This window comes from Schistocerca nitens, chromosome 10 (genome assembly GCF_023898315.1).
Source record: "Schistocerca nitens isolate TAMUIC-IGC-003100 chromosome 10, iqSchNite1.1, whole genome shotgun sequence".
In the NCBI taxonomy this organism is placed as follows: Eukaryota; Metazoa; Arthropoda; class Insecta; order Orthoptera; family Acrididae; genus Schistocerca; species Schistocerca nitens.
In genome coordinates this window covers 226,581,478-226,594,981 of record NC_064623.1, presented here as the reverse complement: position 1 = coordinate 226,594,981, position 13,504 = coordinate 226,581,478, and the positions used below count along the sequence as shown (strand labels likewise).

The window sequence follows — 13,504 nt, the reverse complement described above, 5'->3', positions numbered from 1 at the left end:
ACCACCAGCAATACGTCCACTTCGACAGCTGCCACCCATTCCATACCAATAAGTCCCTTCCATACAGCCTAGCCACTGCATCTGCAGTGACGAGCGGTCCCTCTCAAAATATACTGAGGGTCTCACTGAAGCCATCACTGACCATAATTATCCTCCCATCCTTGTACAGAAACAAATCTCCCGTGCCTTATCTTCCCAGTCTCCCACCACCTCCCAAAGTTCCACAGTCCGGCCACAAACAAGCATTCCCCTTATAACTCAGTACCATCCAGGACTGGAGCAACTGAATTACATTCTCCTCCAGGGTTTTGATTACCTCTCATCGTGCCCTGAAATGAGAAATATCCTACCCACTCTCCTTCCCACCCCTCCTACCTTGGTATTCCGCCATCCATCGAACCTACACAATATACTCGTCCACCCTTTCACAACCCCAGCTCCCAATCCACTACCTCATGGCTCATACCCCTGTAATAGACCTAGATGCAAGATCTGTCCCATACATCCTCCTTCCACCACCTACTCCAGTCCAGTCACTAACACCACCTATCCCATTAAAGGCAGGGCTACCTGTGAAACTAGTCATGTGATTTACAAGCTAAGCTGCAACCTCTGTGCTGCATTCTATGTAGGCATGACAACCAACAAGCTGTCTGTCTGCATGAACGGCCACCGACAAACTGTGGCCAAAAAACAAGTGGACCACCCTGTTGCTGAACACGCTGCCAAACATGGTATCCCTCATCTCAATGACTGCTTCACAGCCTGTGCCATATGGATCCTTCCCACCAACACCAGCTTTTCTGAATTGCGCAGTTTGGAACTTTCCCTGCAATACACCCTACGTTCCCGTAACTCTCCTGGCCTCAACTTTTGTTAGTCACTGTCCTCACCCATCCAGCCTTCTCCCTGTTCCCATTCCAGCACTACACAGCCGTCATTTCACTGCCACACCCAGTATTTTAATTTCTTTTTATTTATTTTATTTCTCTTCTTTCTGCTACTTACCCTCTCCCCCCTCCGCACCTTCTCTCCTGCCCTCCGTCTAAACTACAACACTTCACTGTCTGCCACTCCCACCATACTATCCCTCTCCCTCCCTGCCACAGCCTCCTCCTTACTCCCACCCAGTTGCCACTCCCATCATGCACTGGTGTGCATGTGGTTTCAGCGCAGTGTGGTTTCAGCTCTCTGAGACTGCAGATGTGTGTGCAAGTTGCGTTTACGTGAGTGTGTGTGTTGGCGTGTGTGTATGTGTCTACTGCTGACAAAGGCCGTAATGGCTGAAAGCTTTAATTGTGTGAATCTTTTTGTTGTGCCTATAGCGACTCAGCATCTCTGCTATATGGTGAGTAGCAACTTTCCTTCCTGGTATTGTTAAGTGAATGAATACTTAGTTAGGCTGAAACTGGTAAGGGATAATGCCACCTTTATAAGTGTGTATGCATCTGAAGAAGGGGAAAAAGCTAGTTAGGCTGAAACCGGTAAGGGATAACGCCACCTTTATAAGTGTGTATGCATCTGAAGAAGGGGAAAAAGCTGAGTCTGAAAGCTTCTATGAAGAACTACAGAATACTCTTGAGTAAATACAGTGCTACTGATCAGATTATTATGATGGGTGATTTCAATGACAGAAGAGGAAATATCCCAGTAACAAACATTATAGGTACATTTGGAGAACCAATATGTAATGAAAAGGGAAAAATTACTAACAGATTTTGCCACTTACAACAATTTAAAAGTCACAAATTCACGTCTTTTAAGAAAAGGGATATACACAAGTAAACTTGGGCCATTAGAGGTCTTAGATCAATAATTGACTACATCTTAGTAAATGATAAGCTAGCGGGCCAAGTAAGGGATACAAGAGTTTATAGAGGACAAGATATAGGATCAGATCATTTCTTACAAATGTCTAGAATAGATCTTTTTACAAAATGGAAGAAAATAATGAAACAAGTAACAAAGCATTTATAAGGTATGTTTGCTTGAAGAGGTCAGTATCAGACACGTGTACCAAAGGAGATTAAATGAAGAACTAGCAAACTTACAAACTAAAGACAATATAGAAGAAGAATGGCAAATTCTGAAGAATACTGTATGCAGAGTAGCAGGAGAAAAGAATACGGAAAAGAAAAGGCCTAAAAATTTGGAATGAGATATAATGAAAGCTGTCAAAGAAAAATAGGATACATGTATAAAATACTTAAGCAACCCCATTATTGAGAACAAACAATACTATAGGGAGAAAAGAAATAATGCTAAATGCGTAGTAAGGAAAGCGCACCAGGAACACTGGGATAGGTTTATCTCTAATACCGAACATGATATCCACGGAAGACAACAAATGGCATATAAGGTTTTAAAACCTTAAACACAACAGAAAGAGAGAAGATACAAATACATAGTATTGAAGAAGAACAGTGGATAAATCATTACAGCGAATTGTGGTATGATCATACAGCACAAGAAACTGAAACTGAAACTGAATAACTATATGAGAAAGGATTAGATGAAATACAGCCTGACGAAGTAACATCTGCACTAACATCACTTAAGAACATAAAAACAACAGGAAAAGAGGGCATTGATGCTGAATTATTAAAATATGGAGGACTGATGCTACACCGACTGCTACATCTCTTGAACGAATGTTGGAAGAAGAAGAAGAGTATTCCCAAAGACTGGAAAACAGCTAGAGTGATATCAGTCTTGAAAAAAGGAGATAAAAGTCTATGCAGTAATTACAGAGGAATAAGTTTACTGGACTGAGCATGCAAGATGTATGCAAAGATTTTAAATACAGGACTTTAAAATGTAGCAGAAGCAGTACTGCATGAGGAACAAATGGGTTTTAGGAAAGGATGCTCCACAATAGATGCAGTTTTTATTCTACAGCAAATAATAGAAAAATGGAGAGAGTATAATAAAGAAACACACATTGCTTTTATTGACTTTAAAAGAACTTTAGACCACGTCATTAGACAGAAACTTTGGGAAATAATGACGAATCACAGATATCCAGAGCATAAGAAATCTATATCAAGATACTAATATCACTCTAGATCTGAATGGTGAAACAACTAATGAGGTACCAACTAACAAAGGGGTACGACAAGGCTGCTGCATCTCTCCAACTGTGTTCAACATCTACATCAATGAAGTAATACATATATGTAAATCAGAATTTCAGATAGGAACATTCTTTTAAATAATTTACTATATGCTGATGATGCGGTGATCCTAGCAGATAAGGAAGATGACCTTCAGAAAGGAATCTACTTGCTAAAACAAATAAGTGCAAAATTTAACATGGAAATTTCAAAAGAAAAAACTAAGACAACGGCATTCATGGGGAAAGAACCAATCAGAACCAAAATAGTGATAGATCAGAAGATTTTAGAGCAAGTAAACCATTTCAGTTACCTCAGATGTGAAATGACATATGGCTACAGCAGAGATATTGAAATTAAGCTCAGTAAATCCTGTCGGGTATGTGGAACAATCAACAGGAACCTAAAAACAAAACCAGGAAACACACTCAAATTAAATTTTACAAAACTGTTGCAGTTCCCACACTGCTCTATGGAAGTGAGACATGGGTGATTACCAAGAAGCAAGAAAGCCATATTCAGGCACAAGAAATGAAATTTCATAAAGGTGTTAAATGTTGCACAAGAGAAGACAGGCTAAGAAATCAATATATTAGATAAGAACTGCAAATCTTTGGTCTCATTGATAAAATTTCAGATTACAGAAGGAAATGAAATGAACATCTACAAAGAATGGAGAGTGAGAGACTTCCCTTAAAGGAAAGAAATTATAAGTGCCACGAGAGAAGAGACAGAGGAAGACCACGACAGAAATGGGTACCGTAACAGGCAATTCCTGCCTAATACCTGAAGAGAAGATGAAGGTGATTTGCACAATTAAATGATCCCTCTTTATATTAACTTGGCACTTCATAGGTCTGTAATACAGGACACTCGGATTAATCAAACACGAGGAGCGAACCCTATATAGTTGTATGACTAGGATGAAATAACAGGGTGAATCAGTTTCTTTAAAGTTCAGGAATGATTATTCACTAATAAAACACAGTTTAAATTAATGGTTCACACTGTAGGAAAGTAGAATAATAAAAAAAAATCTTGTCTGGTGGCTGTAGGCTTAGGTGTGGCGAACAGTTACAGCAGCTACACTACCCACAGTACGGCCTGCAAGTATCTTGCTGTACGGGCTCAATTTCTCCTCTTGGCATCATTCAGTTTTACGTGCAGTAGCCCAACAACTCGCAGCTATACCGTAAGCCACTTGCAGTCTTCATCCGAGGCATTTTTATCCAAATTCACAGGTAAAGCTTCTCCTGCTGGCAAGGGTGTTGCCTCAGTCACTGCTACTTACAGACTGTGTGACTGACTTCCCACACTTGCTCTAGATAGCGCACCAGTTCTCCCTTGTCACTTTTACCATCCCCAGAGCCACTTTCATTTCAAACAAAACCGCACCGTCTTTCACATAACACCTATGCGTTACATTATTCCTAATTGTGACCATTTCTTACAATTGTCAAATTTACATCAGCATGAATAGTTTATACATGCAGATAATTTAAGATACAATATGTCATCAGAAATTTAAGATAATAAAAACTAGACATACGTTACTCACATGCAAAGAACTTTCCTTTACATATACAGAAAATGTAGTTCCAATACACGAAAATTTTAAAGCAAAATGTTATAAAAAATTTAGATGAACTGTAAACTAATAGTGTTATAGATTCCTTGATGCCTCAGGAAGTTTCCTATCAACCAACCCCTTCTTTGTACCATAAATTTCTTCGCCAGTTCGATTCGGTGCCTCATTGTTAATCAGTGTACACATCTAATCTTCAGCTTTCTTCTGCAGCCCGTCATTTAAAAAGCTTGTATTCTCTTCTGTTTGAATTGCTTATCATCTGTGTTTCACTTCCATACGAGGTCACCTTCAGAAAAGATGTTCTAATATTTAAATTTATCTGAATAAATTTTCACTCCACAGTGGAGTGTGTGCTGATTCATTCTGCTGACTGAGCTATCTGAGCAAGATTATGGAAAGTAAGTGATGAAGTACTGGCATAAATAAATCTGTGAGGGTGAGTTGTGCACAGAAAGCTCAGTTGTTACAGCACTTGCCTGTGAAAGGACAAAGTCTACATCTACATCTACATCTACATTTATACCCCGCAAGCCACCCAACGGTATGTGGCGGAGGGCACTTTACATGCCACTGTCATTACCTCCCTTTCCTGTTCCACTCGCATATGGTTCGTGAGAAGAACAACTGCCGGAAAGCCTCCATGCACGCTCGAATCTCTCTTATTTTACATTTGTGATCTCCTCAGGAGGTATAAGTAGGGGGAAGCAATATATTCGATACCGCATCCTGAAACACACCCTCTCAAAACCTGGACAGCAAGCTACACCACGATGCAGAGTGCCTCTCTTGCAGAGTCTGCCACTCGAGTTTGCTAAACATCTCCGTAATGCTATCACGCTTACCAAATAACCCTGTGACGAAACACGCCACTCTTCTTTGGATCTTCCCTGTCTCCTCTGTCAACCTGATCTGGTACGGATCCCACACTGATGAGCAATACTCAAGTATAGGTCAAACGAGTGTTTTGTAAGCCACTTCCTTTGTTAATGGACTACATTTTCTAAGGACTCTCCCAATGAATCTCAATCTGGTACCCGCCTTACCAACAATTAATTTTATATGATCTTTCCACTTCAAATCGTTCCGCATGCATACTCCCAGATATTTTACTGTTACTAGTGTTTGTTCCACTATCATATAATCATACAATAAAGGATCCTTCTTTCTATGTATTCGCAATACATTACATTTGTCTATGTTAAGGGTCAGTTGCCACTCCCTGCACCAAGTGCCTATCTGCTGCAGATCTTCCTGCATTTCGCTACAATTTTCTAATGCTGCAACTTCTCTGTATACTACAGCATAATCCGTGAAAAGCCGCATGGAACTTCCGACACTATCTACTAGGTCATTTATATATATTGTCAAAAGCAATGGTCCCATAACACTCCCCTGCGGCACACCAGAGGCTACTTTGTCTGTAGACGTCTCTCCATTGAGAACAACATGCTGTGTTCTGTTTGCTAAAAACTCTTCAATCCAGCCACACAGCTGGTCTGATATTCATAGGTTCTTACTTTATCAGGCGACAGTGCGGAACTGTATCGAATGCCTTCCGGAAGTCAAGGAAAATAGAATCTACCTGGGAGCCTATATCTAATATTTTCTGGGTCTCATGAACAAATCAAGCCAGTTGGGTCTCACACAATTGCTGTTTCCGGAGTCCATGTTGATTCCTACATAGTAGATTCTGGGTTTCCAGAAACGACGTGATACACGAGCAAAAAACATGTTATAAAATTCTGCAACAGATCAATGTCAGAGATATAGGTCTATAGTTTTGCGCATCTGCTCGACGACCCTTCTTGAAGACTGGGACTACCTGTGCTCTTTATCCAATCATTTGGAACCTTCCGTTCCTCTAGAGACTTGCGGTACACGGCTGTTAGAAGGGGGGCAAGTTCTTTCACGTACTCTGTGTAGAATCGAATTGGTATGCCGTCAGGTCCAGTAGACTTTCCTCTGTTGAGTGACTCCAGTTGCTTTTCTATTCCTTGGACACTTATTTCGATGTCAGCCATTTTTTCGTTTGTGCGAGGATTTAGAGAAGGAACTGCAGTGCGGTCTTCCTCTGTGAAACAGCTTTGGAAAAAGGTGTTTAGTATTTCAGCTTTATGCATGTCATCCTCTGTTTCAATGCCATCATCATCCCGGAGTGTCTGGATATGCTGTTTCGAGCCACTTACTGATTTAACGTAAGACCAGAACTTCCTAGGATTTTCTGTCAAGTCGGTGCATAGAATTTTACTTTCGAATTCACTGAACGCTTCACGCACAGCCCTCCTTACGCTAACTTTGACATCGTTTAGCTTCTGTTTGTCTGAGAGGTTTTGGCTGCGTTTAAACTTGGAGTGAAGCTCTTTTTGCTTTCTCAGTAGTTTCCTAACTTTGTTGTTGTACCACGGTGGGTTTTTCCCGTCCCTCACAGTTTTACTCAGCACGTACCTGTCTAAAACGCATTTCACGATTGCCTTGAACTTTTCCATAAACACTCAACATTGTCAGTGTCGGAACAGAAATTTTCGTTTTGATCTGTTAGGTAGTCTGAAGTCTGCCTTCTATTACTCTTGCTAAACAGATAAACCTTCCTCCCTTTTTTTATATTCCTATTAACTTCCATATTCAGGGATACTGCAACGGCCTTACGATCATTGATTCCCTGTTCTGCACATACAGAGTCGAAAAGTTCGGGTCTGTTTGTTATCAGTAGGTCCAAGATGTTATCTCCACGAGTCGGTTCTCTGTTTAATTGCTCGAGGTAATTTTCGGATAGTGCACTCAGTATAATGTCACTCGATGCTCTGTCCCTACCACCCGTCCTAAACATCTGAGTGTTGCAGTCTATATCTGGTAAATTGAAATCTCCTCCTAAGACTATAACATGCTTAGGAAATTTATGTCAAATGTATTCCAGATTTTCTCTCAGTTGTTCTGCCACTAATGCTGCTGAGTCGGGAGGTCGGTAAAAGGAGCCAATTATTAATGTAGCTCGGTTGTTGAGTGTAACCTCCACCCATAATAATTCACAGGAACTATCCACTTCTACCTCACTACAGGATAAACTACTACTAACAGCGACAAACACGCCACCGCCGGTTGCATGCAATCTATCCTTTCTAAACACCGTCTGTGCCTTTGTAAATATTTCGGCAGAATTTATATCTGGCTTCAGCCAGCTTTCCATATCTATTATGATTTCAGCTTCCTATCAGCGCTTGAAGTTCCAGTACTTTAACAATGCAGCTTCGACAGTTTACAGTTACAATACCGATTGCTGCTTGGTCCCTGCATGTCCTGAATTTGCCCCACCCCCTTTGAGGCTGTTGCCCTTTATGTACTTGCCCGAGGCCATCTAACCTAAAAAACCGCCCAGTCCACGCCACACAACCCCTGCTACCCATGTAGCCACCTGCTGCATGTAGTGGACTCCTGACCTATCCAGCGGAACCCGAAAGCCCACCACACTATGGCGCAAGTCAAGGAATCTGCAGCCCACACGGTCGCAGAATCGTCTCAGCCTCTGATACAGACCCTCCACTCGGCTCTGTACCAAAGCTCCATAGTCAGTCCTGTCTAGGCGCTTCAGTCCGGAACCGCGCGACTGCTACGGTCGCAGGTTCGAATCCTGCCTCGGGCATGGATGTGGGTGATGTCCTTAGGTTAGTTAGGTTTAAGTAGCTCTAAGTTCTAGGGGACTGATGACCTCAGATGTTAAGTCCCATAGTACTCAGAACCATTTGAACCATCAGTCCTGTCGACGATGCTGCAAGTGGTGAGCTCTGCTTTCATCCCGCTAGTGAGACTGGCAGTCTTCACCAAATCAGATAGCCGCCGGAAGCCAGAGAGGATTTCCTCTGATCCATAGCAACACACATCGTTGGTGCCGACATGAGCGACCACCTGCAGATGGGTGCACCCTGTACCCTTCATGGCATCCGGAAGGACCCTTTCCACATCTGGAATGACTCCCCCCAGTATGCACACGGAGTGCATATTGGTTTTCTTTCCCTCTCTTGCTGCCATATCCCTAAGGGGCCCCATTATGCGCCTGACGTTGGAGCTCCCAACTACCAGTAAGCCCACCCTCTGCGACCGCTTGGATCTTGCAGACTGAGGGGCAACCTCTGGAACAGCCTGGAACAGGACAAGCAGCCATGTCCGGGCAAAGATCAGTATCAGCTGGAGACAGAGCCTGAAACCGGTTCGTCAGACAAACTGGAGAGGCCCTACGTTCAGCCCTCTGGAATGTCTTTCGCCCCCATACTTGAGTCCTGGTCTGGGTCACAGTTCCAATTTGCCATAAAGTGGACATTTATATTTTACGTCAACAAATTTCACTTTACCAGAAATGATTTTCTTGCTATTGCGAGATGGCTTGCTTCAAGAGTCATTATCAGTTAGCTTCCAAAATAGCAAAACTAATCTACTTTCAGTGTCTTGTTTCTTGATCTAATTCCCTCAGCACCACCTGATTTTATTCAGCTATACTGCATTACCTCCATTTTACTTCTTTTGTTTTATGAAGTATTTACAAAAAAAAAACCTGTTCCAGGATTATTCATCAGAAAGCTTCATCGGATGTAGCACATTCAATATTGAGAAGACTGAGGACGAGGAAAATGAGGAGGCAGTGAGAGAGGACCACACGGAGGTAAGTCGTGTCGTGTTCCCTGTGGCCTGCACATCACTGGTGTCTTGCTGACAGTAGTGTAAAACAGAGGAAAGTCAAGCTTTGTATGAAGTACTTGCCAGTAGAATGTTAGCTTTGCTTTTGAATCTTCAGGCTAAAGTAGTCTAGTGGAAAGGAACGTTCAGTAACAAAACAATGAACAGTTGTAAAGCAAGATGACAGCGTATACACAAACTGTGGTAAATTGCTCTGTAAATTTTGAGTTATTATCATCAGTAAAGTGTTGTTCATGTGATATTATAGTGGAAAAAGGTATCAGAGCATGGTCACTAATGCATAAATGGTACCACTCAAGTTGTTTTGTGAAATTAAACTCTGATAAAATCTCGTGCGATTGTGGTCAACTGTGTAACAGTCTCCAAGTAGCAACGGAAATGTGCAGTGCCGGAATTGAACTAACATTAGCTTTATTGTGATATAAATGCAGCTAGAAAATATGTAGAATTTGTGGAAAATCTAAAGCAAGTATTGAGGAATCCTCGTGAAAACAAAAACTGTGAATCAGAAAGTGATTACAGCAGGCCTAGATCTATAAAACTACAGAACAATTTCGCCATTCTAGATCGTGTAAAAGCAAACAAGGAAGACTTTAATGGTAATGATTGCCATCTAACAGACGCTGCTGATATATGAAAATATAGAAATAGCATTGCCCCAAGAGGCAGTAATGGCAGAAATACATATATTAGGAAATCTAAGTTAGTTGTTTACTCAGACAGTCATGGTCGCGATCTCGCAAAAATCTTGCAAAACGAACACAATCTTAGAGCTGCCAGCTATATAAAACCTGGGGCCCCTGTGAACGAAGTTATCAGGAGCATACAGCCTGATAACACTACACAAGAAAATCGGGTTTTAGTTATAATTGGTGGTCAAACGATGTTTATTGCAATGAACTAAAACGTGCCATCCAGGATGTCCGGAAAACCCTAGATACAGTGAAAAATGAAAGTGTAATAGTGACTGGAATACCACACAGATATGACCTAATAGAAAAGTCATGTGTCAACCAGGAAATTATTAAGGCCAACAGGCAATTTCGCAAAATATGCAAAGCATACAGAAACACAAACTTCCTAGATGTGAAATTCTTGGAAAGGAAACACTTCACCAGGTATGGTATGTATTTAAATGTTCATGGGAAAAAGTTCATAGGTTCTAGAATAAATGAGATGGCTGAGATAATGTACACAAAAACAACATCATGCCTATTATTGTATCAACTCAAAATGGAGAAGCCATCTCATCACAGATGATACCAACAACAAAAAAGCAGCTGAACAAACACAACCAATAGCAGTTGCACAAAATGCAGCAGTACAAACAATAATCGAAGCAGAAATGCCAACAACAGCATCACCATCAACAGCAGCATCACAGACAGCAGTAACACCAGAAATCCCAGCAATAGCAGGAGCAGCAGCAGACATGGAAAACCATCCATGGGGCAGAAAGTAGATGGAGAAGGGCACCTCCTTCCCATCTGAAGGATTTTTTAATTGCAGATATGACGAAGAAGAAGCCACCAAGATGGTGTTGTTGTTGTGGTCTTCAGTCCTGAGACTGGTTTGATGCAGCTCTCCATGCTACTCTATCCTGTGCAAGATTCTTCATCTCCCAGTACCTACTGCAACCTACATCCTTCTGAATCTGCTTAGTGTATTCATCTCTTGGTCTCCCTCTACGATTTTTACCCTCCACCCTGCCATCCAGTACTAAATTGATGATGCCTTGATGCCTCAGAACATGTCCTACCAACTGATCCCTTCTTCTAGTCAAGTTGTGCCACAAACTTCTCTTCTCCCCAATCCTATTCAATACCTCCTCATTAGTTATGTGATCTACCCATCTAATCTTCAACATTCTTCTGTAGTACCACATTTCGAAAGCTTCTATTCTCTTCTTGTCCAAACTGGTTATCGTCCATGTTTCACTTCCATACATGGCTACACTCCATACAAATACTTTCAGAAACAAATTCCTGACACCTAAATCAATACTCGATGTTAACAAATTTCTCTTCTTCAGAAACGCTTTCCTTGCCATTGAAAGTCTACATTTTATATTCTCTCTACTTCGACCATCGTCAGTTATTTTGCTCCTCAAATAGAAAAACTCCTTTACTACTTTAAGTGTCTCATTTCCTAATCTAATTCCCTTAGCATCACCAGACTTAATTTGACTACATTCCATTATCCTCGTTTTGCTTTTGTTGATGTTCATCTTATACCCTCCTTTCATGACACTGTCCATTCCGTTCAACTGCTCTTCCAAGTCCTTTGCTGCCTCTGATAGAATTACAATGTCATCGGCGAACCTCAAAGTTTTTATTTCTTCTCCATGGATTTTAATACCTACTCCAAATTTTTCTTTGGTTTCCTTCACTGCTTGCTCAATATACAGATTGAATAACATCGGGGATAGGCTACAACCCTGTCTCACTCCCTTCCCAACCACTGCTTCCCTTTCGTGCCTCTTGACTCTAATAACTGCCATCTGGTTTCTGTACAAATTGTAAATAGCCTTTCGCTCCCTGTATTTTACCCCTGCCACCTTCAGAATTTGAAAGAGAGTATTCCAGTCAACATTGTCAAAAGCTTTCTCTAAGTCTACAAATGCTAGAAATGTAGGTTTCCCTTTCCTTAATCTAGCTTCTACAATAAGTCGTAGGGTCAGTAGTGCCTAATGTGTTCCAACATTTCTACGGAATCCAAACTGATCTTCCCTGAGGTCAGCTACTACCAGTTTTACCATTCGTCTGTAGAGAAAACGTGTTAGTATTTTGTATCCGTGACTTATTAGACTGATTGTTCGGTAATTTTCACATCTGTCGGCACCTGCTTTCTTTGGGATCGGAATTATTATATTCTTCTTGAAGTCTGAGGGTATTTCGCCTGTCTCATACATCTTGCTCACCAGATGGTAGAGTTTTGCGAGGACTGGCTCTCCCAAGGCCGTCAGTAGTTCTAATGGAATGTTGTCTACTCCTGGGGCCTTGTTTCGACTAAGGGTCTTTCAATGCTCTGTCAAACTCTTCATGCAGTATCGTATCTCCCATTTCATCTTCATCTATATCCTCTTCCATTTCCATAATATTGTCCTCAAGTACATTGCCCTTGTATAGGCCCTCTATATACTCCATCCACCTTTCTGCTTTCCCTTCTTTGTTTAAACCTGGGTTTCCATCTGAGCCCTTAATATTCATACAAGCGGTTCTCTGTTCTCCAAAGGTCTCTTTAATTTTCCTGTAGGCAGTATCTATCTTACCCCTAGTGAGGTAACCCTCTACATCCTTACATTTATCCTCTAGCCCACCTGCTTAGCCTTTTTGCACTTTCTGTCGACCTTGTTTTTATATTCCTTTTTGCCTGCTTCATTTACTGCATTTTTATATTTTCTCCTTTCATCAATTAAATTCAATATTTTGTCTGTTACCCAAGGATTTCTACTAGCACTCATCTTTTTACCTACTATGTCATCTGCTGCCTTCACTACTTCATCTCTCAAAGATACCCATTCTCCTTCTACTGTATTTCTTTCCCCCATTCCTGTCAATTGTTCCCTTATGCTCTCCCTGAAACTCTGTACAACCTCTGGTTCTTTCAGTTTATCCAGGTCCCATCTCCTTAAATTCCCACCTTTTTGCAGTTTCTTCAGTTTTAATCTACAGTTCATAACCAATAGATTGTGGTCAGAGTCCACATCTGCCCCTGGAAATGTCTTACAATTTTAAACCTGGTTCCTAAATCTTTGTCTTACCATTATGTAATCTATCTGATACCTTCTAGTATCTCCAGGATTCTTCCATGTATACAACCTTCTTTTATGATTCTTGAACCAAGTGTTAGCTATGATTAAGTTGTGCTCTATGCAAAATTCTATCAGGCGGCTTCCTCTTTCATTTCTTAGCCCCAATCCCTTATTCACCTACTATGTTTCCTTCTCTCCCTTTTCCTACTAACGAATTCCAGTCACCCATGACTATTAAATTTTTGTCTCCCTTCACTATCTGAATAATTTCTTTTATCTCATCATACATTTCATCAATTTCATCATAATCTGCAGAGCTAGTTGGCATATAAACTTGTACTACTGTAGTAGGCGTGGGCTTCG

At 41.2% G+C, this 13,504-nt stretch overlaps 1 protein-coding gene across 7 annotated transcripts in view; it reads left to right on the top strand.

The window, feature by feature from the left end:
- LOC126210368 (zinc finger protein 596-like) overlaps positions 1–13,504 on the top strand; it is a 206,381-nt gene that overhangs the window by 92,405 nt on the left and 100,472 nt on the right. For all 7 annotated transcript variants that reach the window (XM_049939586.1, XM_049939591.1, XM_049939587.1 and 4 more), the window contains exon 5: positions 9,254–9,352. In XM_049939586.1, coding sequence (XP_049795543.1) covers positions 9,254–9,352 — 99 coding nt within the window. The remainder of the gene's footprint in view (positions 1–9,253; positions 9,353–13,504) is intronic.